This window comes from Aotus nancymaae, unplaced genomic scaffold (assembly GCF_030222135.1).
Source record: "Aotus nancymaae isolate 86718 unplaced genomic scaffold, 86718_ANA_hifiasm-v0.15.2.pri h1tg000089l, whole genome shotgun sequence".
Taxonomy (NCBI): Eukaryota; Metazoa; Chordata; class Mammalia; order Primates; family Aotidae; genus Aotus; species Aotus nancymaae.
This window is the reverse complement of record NW_026988504.1, coordinates 7,805,365-7,820,449: the sequence shown is the minus strand read 5'-3', so window position 1 is coordinate 7,820,449 and position 15,085 is coordinate 7,805,365. Positions and strand designations below refer to the sequence as shown.

Sequence of the window (15,085 nt, the reverse complement as noted above, 5' to 3'; positions counted from 1 at the left end):
ATCACTTGAACCTGGGAGGTCAAGGTTGCAGTGAGCTGAGATTGCGCCACTGCACTCCAGCCTGGGTGACAGTGAGACTCCAACAGCGGGCAGGTGGTGGGGGTGGGGGAGTGGGGCAGGCAGGGGAGAAATATCACTTTTCTTTCCTTCCCTATTTTTATTTTTGAGACAGGTCTCACTCTGTCACTCAGGCAAGAATGCAGTGGTGCAATCATGGCTTACAGTAGCCTCAACTTCCTAGGCTCAGATGATTCTCCTACCCCAGCATAGCTGGGACCGCAGGCACTCACACCACGCCCAGCCTGATTTTTTTGTATTTTTGGTAGAGACAGGATTTTGCCATGTTGCTCAGGCTGGTCTTAAACTCCTAGGCTCAAGCAATCTGCCTGCCTCGAACTCCCAAGGTGCTGGGATTACAGGTGTGAGCCCTGGTGCTTGGCCTCTTTTTTTTTTTAATTTTTTCTTTCTTTTTTGTTGTTTGAGATAGGGTCTCATTCTGTTACCCAGGTTGGAGTGCAATGGCTCGGTCATGGCTCATTGCAGCCTCTGCCTCCCAGGCTCAAGTGATCCTCCCACCTCAGCTTCCTGAGTAGCTGGCACCACAGGTGTGTACTCATTCTAATTTTAGAGTTGGGGGTCTCGCTCCATTACTCAGGCTGGAGTAGGCGATCATGGCTCACCGTAGCCTCCAACTCCTGGATTCAAGCAATCCTCCCGCCTCAGGCTCCTGAGTAGCTGGGACCACAGGAATAAGCCACTGCATGTGGCCTATTAAGTCACTATTTCTATAAATGGTGCCACCTTCCAAAAGTGCCCTTTGCCCCCACCGTTTTTGACTCCTTCTTCCCTCTCTCCTTAACCATTCCTCTCAGTCCTGTGGTCCTTTCTTTCTCAATGTCTTTTTAAATCCCTCCCTTCCTTTCTTATCCCTACCCTCCACTCCTTCTCACCTGCTTCTAGAACTTCTGTTCTAATCCATCCTAATTCTACGTAAAGTCTCTATATCAAATCAAGCCTCTTTTTTTTTTTTTTTTTTTTTTTTTTAGAGACTGAGTCTCACTCTGTTCCCCATGCTGGTGTACAATGGCACGATCTCGGCTCACTGCAACCTCCACCTCCTGGGTTCAAGCAATTCTCTTGTCTCAGCCTCCTCAGGAGCTGGGATTACAGGTACCTACCATCATGCCTGGCTAAATTTTGTATTTTTGTAGAGACAGGGTTTCATGTGTTGGCCAGGCTGGTCTTGAACTCCTGACCTCAAAGTGATCCACCCACCTTGGCCTCCCAAAGTGCTGTGATTACAAGTGTGAGCCACAGTGCCTGGCCTCAAATTAAGCTTCTTAAAACACCAATTCCATCTAGTACACGAGGAATGAGGACCTAATAATGGCAGAAATGGGCATGGTGGCTCATGCCTATAATCTCAGCACTTTGGGAGGCTGAGGCGGGTGGATCACTTGAGGTCAGGAATTCGACACCAGCCTGGCCAACATGGTGAAACCCCGTCTCTACTAAAAATACAAATATTAGCCGGGCATAGTGGCACACACCGGTAGTCTCAGCTACTTGGGAGGCTGAGGCTGGAGAATCACTTGAACCCAAGCAACGAGGTTGCAGTGAGCCGATATTGTGCCACTGCACTCCAGCCTGGGCGACAGAGTGAGACTCCGTTTCAAAAAGATTAATAAATAAATAAAATAAACTTAATGGGCTGGAAATTGGAAACCTTGTAGAATTTGGTCTTAATTTCCCAGCCTTATCTTCCCTCATTCCCAAACACCTGTTACTGTGTGCCCCAAGCAGGTTTGCTCTCTCCACATCACCACCTAATTTTTTTTAGCCAATTTTTCCCATTCTTTAATGGCTGGCTCAAATGCAGTATCCTCACTGAATCATCTCTTCCCCCATCCCCAGTTCCTTAAAGAGAATGTCTGCATTTTAGCACTGCCTTGTAGCTTTATCTTTTAAGAGTTCTTTTTTTTTTTCTGAGACGGAGTTTTGCTCTCGTTACCCAGGCTGGAGTGCAATGGTGTGATCTCGGCTCACCGCAACCTCCGCCTCCTGGGTTCAGGCAATTCTCCTGCCTCAGCCTCCTGAGTAGCTGAGATTACAGGCACGTGCCACCATGCCCAGCTAAGTTTTTGTATTTTTAGTAGAGACGGGGTTTCACCATGTTGACCAGGATGGTCTCGATCTCTTGACCTCGTGATCCACCCGCCTCGGCCTCCGAAAGTGCTGGGATTACAGGCGTGAGCCACCGCGCCCGGCAAGAGTTCTTTATCTACTCCAGCATCACCTCCATCCAACTAAAGGCAAAATCTTCTTGAACTTTCTAATTGCTTTAATGCCTCACACAGCAGGTACTCATGAACACTGATTAATTGATCATGGTGGGACCTGAGAGAAGACTGAAGTCATCAAGAGATGGTTTGTGAGGAAAGAGAATCTGAGATGAGTTTTCAAGCATTTAGTTCAGGAAAAGGAAGTAGGGCTTCCAGGTAAGGACAGCAAAGTGTACTGGTGAGCCAAGAACATCAGACTGAGCAGAACACAAAAATGTATGTGGAAGCCACAAAAACGCCTGGAACAACCACGGCAACAGTGGAATGACTTGATTCAACAGAAGTACACTTCTGGGAGCAGAATGGGCTGAGGAGAAGTGAGGACAGGAGAGACCTGAGACCCTGGGCCAAGCAGAGGCCTCTGCAACAATTCAGGCAAACATGGGGTGACGAGGACCCTGAGATGATGCTGAACCCCAAATGCTGGTTCGTTCAACTGGTACAGTTCACATCATTAAGCCACAACAACTGTGAAGCTTGTGGCTCTACAGTTATCACGTGACGCTCCCCCGCCCCCCCCCCCCCCCGCACCTTCTCCACTCTCCCTCAAAAACAAGCATGTCCCTCTCATTTCATAACGTGACTCTAGGCTGGGCGCAGTGGCTCATGTGGCTCATGCGGCTCATGCGTGTAATCCCAGCACTTTGGAAGGTCAAGGTGGGAGGATCGCTAGAACTCAGGAGTTCGAGACCAGCCTAGGCCACATGGCAAGACCTCATCTCTTTGTAAAATTTGGTCTTAATTTCCAAGACCTCATCTCTACTAAAAATCAAAATAATTAGCCAAGCATGGTACTATGTGCCTATAGTTCCAGCTACTCAGGAGGCTGAGGCAGGAGACTCACTTGAGCACAGGGGTTCAAGGCTACAGTGAGCTATAATCGTGCCCCTGCACTGCAGCCTAGACAACAGAGTGAGATTGTCTCAAAAACAAATAACAAACAAAATGTAACTCTAAATGTAGCCTATTAAACTCAGCTGAGGTCATTTAAGTTATTCAATATCCATATTAATATCTTCAAAGCAAACTAATTCGACCTTGGTTATAGCAAGTGAGGCATTTCTGGGCAAGTGGTTTGATTGGAATCAGGATGTCCTCTTTTTGTGAAATTATGGCAGTAGTACCTGCTCTGCTAGGATACTCGGTAAACGAATTTAATGAATATCTGTAGAGAACTCTGAGCTCCTTGGAGAACAGTTCCATATATAAAGAAGCCTTTATGGCCTGCCTGCAACTGCAGATTTTGCAAATATAGTTTCTCTTTTGGGAAACGCTCCCTTTTAAACTGAAACTCAACCTCCTGAAGGGGGTTTCTTAATAAGAAAAATCAGACAATTTGAGGAAATAGCCATCACATCGAATACCCTGGAAGCAGTACTAAATAAGAGACCTCAGAACAAAGCAGTACTAGGTATCTCACCTGTCCCATCACCAGTCCAATTTCCCCTCTACTTAAAAGAGGCTTCCAGGTTTAGCCTATTTATTAACCTTCAGGCAGAGTACTACCTGCTAACCAGGTTAACACACATTTCCTTCGTAGCACTGTAATTCAGAGTGGAATGACAGCAATATGCCTCTATAACTACAGCTTCAGACTGTGCTTCTCAGCCTTACTTAGAATAGACTGTCAACAGTGACTCGTTAGGATGTTCAAGAGGGGTGTATGTATGTGGGGGGGGGGCGGTCCCCGATACCGATTTCACCATGCTGCTTTGGTCACTGGAAGAAAAAGGTAGAGCTCTCTGTTCTCTATCGTCGCTCTCTTTGGAAAATAATTCTCACTTCAAGCATTCTGCCTGAGCGAAGCCGTCACTTCTCGAACACATGGTCACAATTCTGAAGCTGCCAGGCGAGTGAACGCAGTCGGCAGCACCCACCACTCCCGGAAATTCAGCCCCAATCCGAAGTTTTTCCCTTAGTCAGGGATTGGGGCGCTGGGGTCCCAGAGTCACCGCCGGGCGGCCGCCCCACCACAATCTCCCCGAATAGTCGATACATGTCAGCCGGAAGATCTGGGTTGTCGCCTTTTCCGAGCCTGCGGGGCCCTATGGGACCCCGAGTTCACGCCGCCGCGCGCGATAGCATTAAGACGCGCCGCGGCGAAGGAAGCGGGGGCCGGGCGCCCTGCTCGGGAAGGGGCGTGATCGCGGGCTGCTCGCGGCGAGGGCGAGCCCGGGCGTGGGCTGCGAAGAAGCAACGCCGTGGAGCCCGGGGAGGGGACGTGGGGCGAAGAAATGGGCAGCCCAGCGGCTCGAGGGCAGGCAGAAGCGGCCGCGACTACTCACTCAGCCAGGACTCCAAGCTCTCCCCTTCCGTCTCCGCCATATTGCAGCCGCCCGGGTCGGCCCCGCGGCCTCAAAACTCGCGAGAGTCTGCATCCGCTGAGGCGGGTGGGGCCTGCATGGGGGCCTGAGGGAAGCAAGTGCCGTCACCGAGTGCCGCGCCAGACTGCGACGGATATTGGAAGGGCGTTTCCTTTTGGCTCTTCCCTTTGGACCCTGTAGTGAGGAACTCTAACGTCCAGATCAGTGGAGTGAAACGCAGACTTAGGACCCCGAGGAGTTTTTTTTCCACACGTTTCCCGTCACTTGCTTAGGCGCGCCGAGGGCAGTCTTTGTGGGGTCCTCGTAGCCAGCCAAGATGGCTGCCCCCGCAGTGAAGGTTTCCCGAGGTTCGTCGGGCCTGGCGCTGGTCGTGCGGCGGGCTGTCTTGCAGCATCCAGGGTGAGAGGGCAGCGGGGGGCGCCGCGTGGTTCTACACGTAGGGATCTCCGTGGAAGGAGGGGGACCACAAGCAGGCCACGTGGGGCCCTGGAGAGAGCATTGCCCTGGGGGCCGGAGTATCTGGATTCAAGCTTCTAAACTAGCTACGTGACTTTGGGCTAATCCGAAGGCTTAGTGACTACTACCTCTCGCCTAAGGGGTCTGGCTGATCTAGGGTTCTAACGCAGAGCTGAAAGTGCGGTTCAGCTAAAGAGCTCAGAGCTGGGACCACCTATGAATTGGGAGGGGTTGGAGGAGGTGTGTAGGCGCGGAGCCCATCCTTGCCGTTAGCACTTGACCAGGAGGACACTTTACCCGCCTGCTTGAGGAATGTCCTCCTACTTCTTGGGACAAGGGCCTAAATTGTTGTGGCTCAGATTTAGCTCGCCGTCTCCGTGCCGCTGTCCCTCGTCGGCGCGTTGGCAATCATGCCTTTTTTTTTTTTGAGGCGGAGTTTCGCTGTTGTTACCCAGACTGGAGTGCAATGGCGCGATCTCGGCTCACCGCAACCTCCGCCTCCTGGGTTCAAGCAATTCTCCTGCCTCAGCCTCCCGAGTAGCTGGGATTACAGGCGCGCACCACCATGCCCAGCTAATTTTTTTGTATTTTTAGTAGAGACAGGGTTTCACCATGTTGACCAGGATGGTCTCGATCCCTTGACCTCGTGATCCACCCGCCTCGGCCTCCCAAAGTGCTGGGATTACAGGCGTGGGCCACCGCGCCCGGCCTATCATGCCTATTGTTAAGTCAAACCTACTCGCTTTCGGAGTCAGCTTTTGCTTGCCTCCTCCTCTTCCCTCTCCCAGGCTAACTCAGGTGAGGTGGAGCCGCTATAGTGCTGAATTCAAGGATCCCCTAATTGACAAGGAACATTATCGCAAGCCTGTGGAGAAGCTAACTGAGGAGGAGAAGTATGATTGGGAGCTCAAGAAGACTCAGCTCATCAAAGCTGCTCCAGCAGCGAAAACAAGTTCTGTGTTTGAAGACCCAGTCGTCAGGTTAGATGGAAACAAACACTTGTTCCATGGACTGGGACTATCCCAGGGAGGGCCTCTGGTGAGGATTCCGTGATACAGCCTTGGAGAGCTAAACATGTTGCTTTTCTCTTTGAAGTAAATTCACCAACATGATGATGAAAGGAGGAAACAAAATACTGGCCAGATCCCTCATGACTCAGGTAAACAGCACCTCCCTCCTCAGTCATCTTTCCGTTCTCCCCATAGCCTTGTACTTGGTACTTCAATGTAGCTTAAGAGCAAATGGATTCATATACCTATTATTAAGATTAACTTCCCTGCATGTGTAGGGGCTTAACGAAGGCCTGTAGGAGTCAACAACTGCCATTCCTTGGTGTTTCGGAAATAAAACACGATTTTTTTTTTTTTTTTTAACTAGAAAGGAATCCCTGAGACACACAGTTTAAAAAAATAAAAAAAAAGGAAAAAATAGAACAACTGCCATTTCCCACCCCACCTCCCATGCCACAAATCTCAATCCACTCTTTTTGTCCTAGTCTAGCAAAGGGAGAGGCACTTAAAAACTTCATTTTGGATGTGTTGTGAGAGGAGCTGCTTTGCCATAGCAGAACCAGAGGATGGGAGTAAAGGGCAAGGTACTAGCTTGGCTAGGTAAACCCTTTAGGGAGCCTGGGGCAGCCTCTTCCACTGTATTCCTTTGCAGACTCTGGAAGCTGTGAAAAGGAAGCAGTTTGAGAAGTACCATGCCGCTTCTGCAGAGGAACAGGCAACCATTGAACGGAACCCCTACACCATCTTCCACCAAGCACTGAAAAACTGTGAACCTATGATTGGGCTGGTACCCATCCTCAGAGGAGGCCGTGTATATCAGGTAAATGAACGGACAGGGCAAGAAAGCAGGACTACCTACAGGCCAGCTGCAGTGGTGCACACCTGTAGTCCCAGCACTTTGGGAGGCCAAGGAGGGTAGATCACTTGAGGTCAGGAGTTTGAGACCAGCCTGGCCAACATGGTGAAACCCTGTCTCTACTAAAAGTATAAATATTAGCCGGATTTGGTGGCACATGCCTGTAATCCCAGATACTTAGGAGACTGAAGCAGAATTGCTTGAACATGGGAGGCAGAGGTTGCAGTGAGCTGAGATTGTGCCACTATACTCCAGCCTGGGTGACAGGGTGAGACTTTGTCTCAAAAAAAAAAGGTTGAGGCTGTCATGATCCACTCCTCTGAGTCCTGCAGTATAAAAATTATAGGCAGTAGGAAGAAGTTGGAAGAGAGCAAAAAAGTTTCTAAATGAATGACATCTGGGAGCCCACCACCTGGTCTTTCTCTGTCAAGCCTTCTGTGTGTCGTAACCTGTAAAATTCTCATGATGAGGAACTATTCATATCCTCTCTTTGTATACCAGTGCTTAGCATAGTGCTTGACCCATAACTGATGCTTCATCACTGTTTGCTGAATGGTACTAGGTATCTCTTTCAAAGCATTTCATTATATTTTATTGTCATAAGTGAGTTTTCTTGTGTTCTTTTTCAATATAAACTCCATAGGGAACAGGCCTGGTGGCTCACACCTGTAATCCCAGCACTTTGGGAGGCTGAGGTGGGCGGATCACCTGAGGTGGGGTGTTCGAGACTGGCCTGGCCAACATGGAGAAACCCCGTTTTTACTAAAAACACAAAAAAATTAGCTGGGTGTTGTGGCACATGCCTGTAATCCTAGCTACTTGGGAGGCTGAGGCAGGAGAATCACTTGAACCCGGGAGGCAGAGGTTGCAGTGAGCCAAGATTGTGCCATTGCACTCCAACCTGGGCAACATGAGCAAAACTCTCTGGGGAGAAAACAAACAAAAACTCCATAGGGATAGGGACTTCCTCATTATTGTCTGCCCTCTAGTGTCTGGCATGGTAGCTGACACATAGTGAGGGCCTGGCAAATAATTTTTGGACACAGAGTCTTGTTTTTCTTCAAGTGTTCTTACAGGGTCTTGCTTTTTGTTCTTTCTTTTTATTTGAGGTGGAGTTTCACTCTTGTTGTCCAGGCTGGAGTGCAGTGGTATGATCTCAGCTCTCAGCTCTCTGCAGCCTCCACCTCCCGGGTTCAAGTGATTCTCCTGCCTCAGCCCCCAACTTCCCCAGCGCAGTAGCTGGGATTACAGGTGTCCACTACCATGCCTGGCTAGTTTTTTTGTATTTTTAGTAGAGATGGGGTTTTGCCTTGTTGGCCAGCTTGGTCTGGAACTCCTGGCCTCTGGTGATCCACCTGCCTTGGCCTTCTTTAACTGTTCTCATAGATACTGAAGGAGTCTTGTTTTTAGGTACCTATGGTCTGAGGTGGGTAAGTCACCCCAGCTAATGGGGCTTTTCCCATTTGGTTCTTATAACAACTTGGCAGGACTACCATTTAGGAGAGGAAAAGGCCAGTGCTTTTTTTTTTCCTTATAATATATATGGAGACAGGGCCTTGTTATCCTGACCAGGCTGATCTTGAACTCCTGGGCTCAAGCCATCCTCCTGCCTCAGCCTCCTAAAGTGCTGGGATTATAGGTGTGAGCCACCATGCCTGGGGAAGCCAGTGCTTAATGAGTGTTTGCTGAATGAATGCCTCTTGTGTCTGCTACATTGAGCTCACCTGAAGGTGAGGGAAGCTCAGAGAAGAAAAGACAGGCCCTTCTCCCCAGGGAACGTGTAAGCCCCAAGCCTGGCAGACTCTTGGACGAACTTGCCTATGTCCTCTCACCCAGGTCCCTACATCCCTACCCGACCGACGTCGCCGCTTCCTGGCCATGAAGTGGATGATCACTGAGTGCCGGGACAACAAGCATCGGCGGACGCTGATGCCGGAGAAGCTGTCACACGAGCTGCTGGAGGCTTTTCAGAACCAGGGCCCCGTGATCAAGAGGAAGCATGACATGCACAAGATGGCTGAGGCCAACCGTGCGCTGGCCCACTACCGCTGGTGGTAGAGGCTCCAGGAGCCCAGGGCCCTCTGCCGCAAGAAACAGTGTGAGCCGCCACACACTGAAAAATACCTGTGATTAAGGATGTAGTGGCCGGGCGTGGTGGCTCACGCCTGTAATCCAAGCACTTTGGAGGCCAAGGCGGGCGGATCACCTCAGGTCGGGAGTTCAAGGATGTAGCTGCTTTGTAAGGGTGGGCAGGCCTCAGAAGAAAGATGCAGCAGCACGTTTACTGTCCAGGAATCCTTTCTTTGAGGCTAGAACTTGCTCTCTCTGCCCCCATTGCCTTGTAAAGATCCCTCACTGTAAAGATCCCACATTGACTTGGGGATTTTCTGCAGGAAACTCAGTTCCCAGTCTTCTCTTCCCTCAGCTTGGGGTGGACCTTTGAATATAAAAGGAAGCAGTTTTAGTATCAGAAAAGATTTATTGGAAAATTCTCACGCTGACCTGGTATAGCATGTGGTGCAGTGCCAGCATTCACTGAAACTCGCTGGAGGAAATAGGCTTGTTTCCCGAGGTGTCCTTGTACAAAATGTATAAAAAGTAGTTTCTGGTGTGACCTGTGCTCTGCCTCTGCCCCTTGATATCCCAAAGCATCCTACCAATGGCTATGCTTACCCGTTTTACAGATGGGTAAACTGAGGCACCAAGATCGCAGTTACAGTAATGGTTACACAGTGTAGTGGCTCTTAGCTGCCCTTCTCTGCCTGGCCCTGGTGGGAGGTGGTGGGGGAAGGGGCTCAGGGCAGGACCACGGCATAAGTGGGAAACATCTCACCAGGAGATGAGAAAGTCTAGAAGGGAAGATGCTCAAAGTCTGGAAGGTACAAGTCTTTGGGAGGGGCAGAGACTCCACTGCCAGCTTCAAAGGTGGATAGAAGAAAGGCTGGTGCTGGCGAGTTAGCCCAGATCTGGAGGCCTAGTCGGAGACTTCGCTGTAGTAATACTTGTGGGCAGCTGGTGTCGTCTTCCAGCCGGCCGCCCGGAACTCAATGATCTCCAGCAGCAGCAGCTGGGCCAGGGAGCTGAGGCCGGTTGGGAGCAGGAAGCCATCCCGGATCAGCACAAAGAGTTCATCCATGCGCTGCCCGTTCATTTTCTCCAGCTGCTCCCCAACCCGGTGCAGCTGCAACACCAAACAGTCCACCTGCAGGGGACAGTGGGAGTGACACGAGTGAACCAGGGCAGGGCCAGCTTCTACACAGCTTATGCCGAGTGCCAGGCACTGTGCTTTGCCTTTACACTCGTTCTCTTGCTCCCTCCTCCTCATCCAGTGGGTATTACAGAGAAATAAATGAGTTCAGGGACTTGACTGAGGTCCCTCATCTAGCCAGGCTCCACTCAACACCTGTCTCCAAACCACTTCTTCATCCCACTCTCCTGCCTCCCCCACATTTCCTGACCCTGGTTTGGCTTCAGGGCCATCTGTACCCACAGCTGGCCATGGCCACCATCATAGGTTGGCTTTCTGACTGGGAAGGAAGCTGCTGAACCAGTAGGTTTTGGCTGCTTTCTGTTCTGGATAAATTCTGGACCTGACAGCTGGTCGTGTAACTCTGACGGGCCTTAAACACCCCCACACTCCTGCCCCAGAAGTGACGTCCTCAAAGGCCTCACTGAGCAGTGGGCTGGCACTCGGCTGGGCCAGACTGTTCATCCCGCAACCTTCTGTGCCTGTGCTGGGACTGGGGCCACCCACCTCCTCCTCCTTGCTCAAACTGTCTGGCTGGGCCAGCCGGAAGAGGCAGTCATAGACGGGGTTCACCAGGGCCATCATGGGCATGTTGTTCACCTGTGAGGGGGAGGAGGGGCCAGGGCACCGGGCTTAGTGACCAAGGGGAGTAGTCCAACCTGGGCCTCAGGAGACGGCCATGTCTGCCTCCCAGGGTGGCTGCCAGGGTCTCACCCTCAGGTAGTCAAAGATGTTGCAGATAAAGGTGACATAGCAGACCCAGCCCTGCAGGGAGCGTGCTCGCAGCTGCTCCCGAGCCTGGTACTCCTGCTGCAGTCGGTTGAGGAGTCCGCGCCGGAAGACACTCTGGCCTGCTTGTTTACTCTCTGCCTGTGAGCCAGGGAGAGGAAGGTGAAGGGCGGGGGGGGAGTGGTGGTGCCCCTGCAACCCCACCCATCCTATGCCTGTCTCTGTCCTGCAGGCCAGGCCTTCTGCCCACTCCTGAAGCACCTTCCTCAAAGCAGCTTCCTTTACTCTCCCAACCCCCAACCTGAATGATGGCGTAGCACATGCGTCCTGCTTCCTTGCTGAACACACAGTCCTGCAGAGAATGGTCCACAATCACATTGGCTACTTTCTCCAAGTCCACAGCACCTGGATCTAGGGGTAGAGATAGGAGGGGAGTCTAGAGTTGCTGCTTTTTTTTTTTTTTTGAGACGGAGTTTTGTTAACTAGCCTGGAATGCAATGGCGCAATCTCGGCTCACCGCAACCTCCGCCTCCTGGGTTCAGGCAATTCTCCTGCCTCAGCCTCCCGAGTAGCTGGGACTACAGGCACGCGTCACCATGCCCAGCTAATTTTTTGTATTTTTAGTAGAGACGGGGTTTCACCATGTTGACCAGAATGGTCTCGATCTCTTGACCTCGTGATCCACCCGCCTCGGCCTCCCAAAGTGCTGGGATTACAGGCGTGAGCCACCGCGCCCGGCCAAGCTGCTGCTTTATCACATTTGCCTCCACCCACTTCTAAGAAGTTGAGATATTTACAGTAGAGCACTCTTATATGCTTGAAGCGAAAGAGATCAGAAATCATACAGAGGACAGTGGCTCCAGTGGTGCAATCGGTTAGCGCATGGTACTTAGAAATCATGGCCAGGTGCGATGACTCACTCCTGTAATTCCAGCAATTTTGGGAGGCCGAGGTGGGTGCATTACCTGGGGTCAGGAGTTCAATACCAGCCTGGCTGACATGGTGAAACCCCATCTCTACTAAAACTACAAAAATTAGCTGGGCATGGTGGCTTGAACCTGCCATCTCATGTTATCCTAGCTATTCAGGAGGCTGGGGCAGGAGAATCACTTGAACCCAGGAGGCAGAGGTTGCAGTGAGCCGAGATGGTACCATTGCACTCCAGCCTTGGCGACAAAGCAAGACTCTGTCTCAAAAAAAGAAAAGAACAAAGGAATTTCATACAGAGGGCCGGGAGCGGTGGCTCACATCTGTAATCCCAGCACTTTTGGAGACTGAGGCGAGTGGATCACTTGAGGTCAGGAGGTCGAGACCAGCCTGGCCAACATGGTGAAACCCCGTCTCTACAAAAATACAAAAAATTGGCTGGGCACGGTGGCTCACGCCTGTAATCCCAGCACTTTGGGAGGCTGAGGTGGGTGGATCACACGGTCAGGAGTTCAAGATCAGCCTGGCCAATATGGGCCAGGCATGGTAGCAGGGGCCTGTGTCCCAGCTACTTGGGAGGCTGAGGCAGGAGAATCACTTAAACTTGGGAGGCAGAGGTTGCAGGGAGCTGAGATTGTGCCATTGCACTCCAGCCTGGGCAACAAGGGTGAAACTTTCTCAAAAAAAAAAAAAAAAAATCATATAGAGGGCAGTAAGCTCACAAATGAACAGCTTTAGCTGTCTGTCTTCCGGTTGCCCAGTCAGAGAAAATGAGGAGGGTACGTGGCTGGAAGGGACCAATCAAAATAAGAATATCGTTTTTCAGGAAATGCATCTTTTCCTGGCACCAGGTTGAGGAAGGAATACTGACCTGGACACGTCTCCAACAGCAATTTCACAAGAAAAAGTGTTCTTATACTACACATACACAAGTCCCCAACAAGAGAGGGCCACACAGGGCCTCCCAACAGGCTTGGCTTGGCACATGATGGGTCTTGCTAATTGTTGAAGACAAACTTCTGTCCCGCGTGTTACAGCAGGAAGGCATCAGGCCAGGGGAATAACTATAGCTCCTCTGGCAGATGGAATATTCTCCATCTTCTGTCTCAAAGCAGACAGCTGTGCATTCAAGAGAGGGGGCTATCACAATGCAGAAACAGGCAATTCAAATGTAAGCACTTCAAGGGTAGGAGCTGTGTTCTTTTTTTATGGTTAAACTTTTTTAAATTTGAGACAGGGTCTCGCTCTGTTAGCCAGGCTGGAGTGCAGTGAGAGGCTCATGGAACCTGCACCCTCACCCTCCCAGGCTCAATCAGTCCTCCTACCTCAGCATCTTAAGTAGCTGGGACACAGGTGCGTGCCACTGTGCAGGCCTAATTTTTCAATTTTTTTTTTTTTTTTTTTGTAGAGATGGGGTTTGCCCCATGTTTCCCAGACTGCTCTTGAACTCCTGGACTCAAGCAATCCACCCACATTGGCCTTCCAGAGTGCTGGAACTACAGACATGAGCCACTGCACCTGGCCCTATGACTAAGCTTTTTAAAAAGTCTTTACGGTCTGAAAGGTGACTGTGACTCATACTCCAGAATAATGACCTAAAATGTAGCTTGTCTTCCAGTTCAAGAATTACACTGCCGACTCCTATCATCACAGAATGATGGAGGCAATCACCAGGCTCAGCCCTAGGGTGCTGCCCACAGGGGCCCTTCTCTGTGGCTCCTGATCCCAGCTCAGGAGGGGCTCCCGTGCTCACCTTTGAGTGCTGTCTTCAGCAGCTGCTGGGTCTCTGCATCAAAGGACTGGATTTTATACTCCTCTCTACTGGGCTCCCCCATGACCAGCCAGCCCCGGTAGCTCTTGACTGGGCTGGGACTAAGGACAGCACCTGGGGAGAAGAGGCGAAGGGAACGGCCTCAGGTGTGGAGCGCAGGGCGGGTTCTGTCCTGCAGGCCCTGGGCGGGGCTGACGGCGCTCGGGACAGGGGCTCCTGTGCAGTTCGTGGCGTGCAACAGTTGTGGTTGGCTGAGGGCCCACCAGGCTTGGCTTCTGGCGGGGACTGGGCATCAGCCAGGCACCTGCTGCTCTGTTTAGAAACCCCACGCTTGTGGGATTACACACGAGCAAGAAGCTGAAGCAGGAAAGCGCCCACCCTCTAGTCCCAGCAGGAGGCAGGGGTGGACTGGGGCAGGGTGTGTGCGGGCGGACGTTAGAGTTGCTTAAAGAAACCGGCCTGATGCTGCTGGCCCGGCATGATGCCGTGTGAGGGTCAGGCTGGGAACTCCAAGCGGCGCGGCTCTGTCCCCAGCAGGGCTCCAAACCTCTCTCCAACCCTCTCTTCCCGGCTTTCGCCGAGTCTTTCGGTCTAAACACCCGCTGCTGCATCCCCCGGGTGGGGCCGGCCCGCGCGGATGGGGACGCCGGCGCTCTGTCCGCCGCCTCGGCCAGGCGCAGCCTGAACTCCCCGGCCCGGCCAGCTTCTCCCCGGTACAGACTGGTCGGACCGGCCCCAAAGTGGCGGCAACCCGGCCCTACCCACTCGAGACTCCTAATTCCTGAGCTCCATTCTGGATCCTTCCTCTTACGGGGGGTTAGGGGACAGGATGATGCGCCCTCGAGAGGTGGCTCCCACCGGAGGCTCCCCTCTGGCCATAGGAGGCGCCTTCGGGGTCTCCAGCCCTCGGCCGCTCCCCTCGCGCCCGGAACGCCCCTCCCGGCGGCACAGGGCGGACTGCGGACCCCAAGGTCCAGCGTCCCCGCAGGCTGGAGAGGCGGCGTGGGCAGCTGGACCCACCTGCCGGACCGGCGGCGCGCGCGCGTGCCCGGGGCCGCCTGTCGGCTGGGAGCGCGCGACCCGCGTCAGGCGCTGCGGGGGCCGCAGTGAGCTCATCTCCTCGCGCGGCGCCGGGGAAGGGCCGGCTCGCCCGCGCCACCTGCCGGGCCCCCGCGGCACTGCCCTGGCCGACCGGCCGTCCCGGAAGCTGAGTCGCCCGCGTGGGGCCCCGGCGGAGACGCGGGGGACCCTGCGACGCTGCCACCCCGAGCCAGGTGGCGCTCGCTCGGCCCGTCCCCTCCTCACCCGGTGCGCCCCGGCCCTGTCCGGGCCCACGCCGGACCCGCCAGCTCCTCGATCTTGCGCGTGGCCCCGCACCCGGCCCTCCCCGAGCTCAGGTGCACGGGGGGTGAGGGGGCGGGAG

General features: G+C 52.8%; 3 protein-coding genes across 7 annotated transcripts in view; 1 reads left to right on the top strand and 2 right to left on the bottom strand.

The window, feature by feature from the left end:
- The window catches only part of GGA3 (golgi associated, gamma adaptin ear containing, ARF binding protein 3), a 28,713-nt gene extending 24,022 nt beyond the window's left edge, over positions 1 to 4,691 (bottom strand). Inside the window, exon 1 of one of the 2 annotated variants that reach the window (XM_012453726.2) lies at positions 4,628 to 4,691. In XM_012453726.2, coding sequence (XP_012309149.2) covers positions 4,628 to 4,667 — 40 coding nt within the window. In that variant the 5' untranslated portion in view covers positions 4,668 to 4,691. The remainder of the gene's footprint in view (positions 1 to 4,627) is intronic. The other variant, XM_012453727.3, reaches the window with a different exon arrangement.
- An 83-nt stretch (positions 4,692 to 4,774) lies between these two features.
- Positions 4,775 to 9,602, top strand: MRPS7 (mitochondrial ribosomal protein S7). Its single transcript, XM_021670898.2, has 5 exons — positions 4,775 to 5,065; positions 5,911 to 6,102; positions 6,218 to 6,281; positions 6,785 to 6,952; positions 8,825 to 9,602. Exons 1-5 carry the CDS (start codon positions 4,983 to 4,985, stop codon positions 9,044 to 9,046), a joined length of 729 nt encoding a protein of 242 aa, XP_021526573.2. The 5' UTR covers positions 4,775 to 4,982; the 3' UTR covers positions 9,047 to 9,602.
- On the bottom strand, positions 9,448 to 14,770 carry MIF4GD (MIF4G domain containing). Of its 4 annotated transcripts, none has more exons than XM_012453731.3 (6): positions 14,428 to 14,770; positions 13,645 to 13,776; positions 11,266 to 11,375; positions 10,950 to 11,105; positions 10,743 to 10,835; positions 9,448 to 10,190 (listed from the first exon to the last, which is right to left on the bottom strand). In XM_012453731.3, exons 2-6 carry the CDS (start codon positions 13,724 to 13,726, stop codon positions 9,963 to 9,965), a joined length of 669 nt encoding a protein of 222 aa, XP_012309154.1. In that variant the 5' UTR covers positions 13,727 to 13,776; positions 14,428 to 14,770; the 3' UTR covers positions 9,448 to 9,962. The 4 variants fall into 4 exon arrangements, with proteins under 4 accessions (XP_012309154.1, XP_021526574.1, XP_012309153.1 ...); XM_021670899.2 differs by having other exon boundaries at positions 14,683 to 14,770; XM_012453730.3 differs by having other exon boundaries at positions 14,424 to 14,504.
- Positions 14,771 to 15,085: the final 315 nt, after the last annotated feature.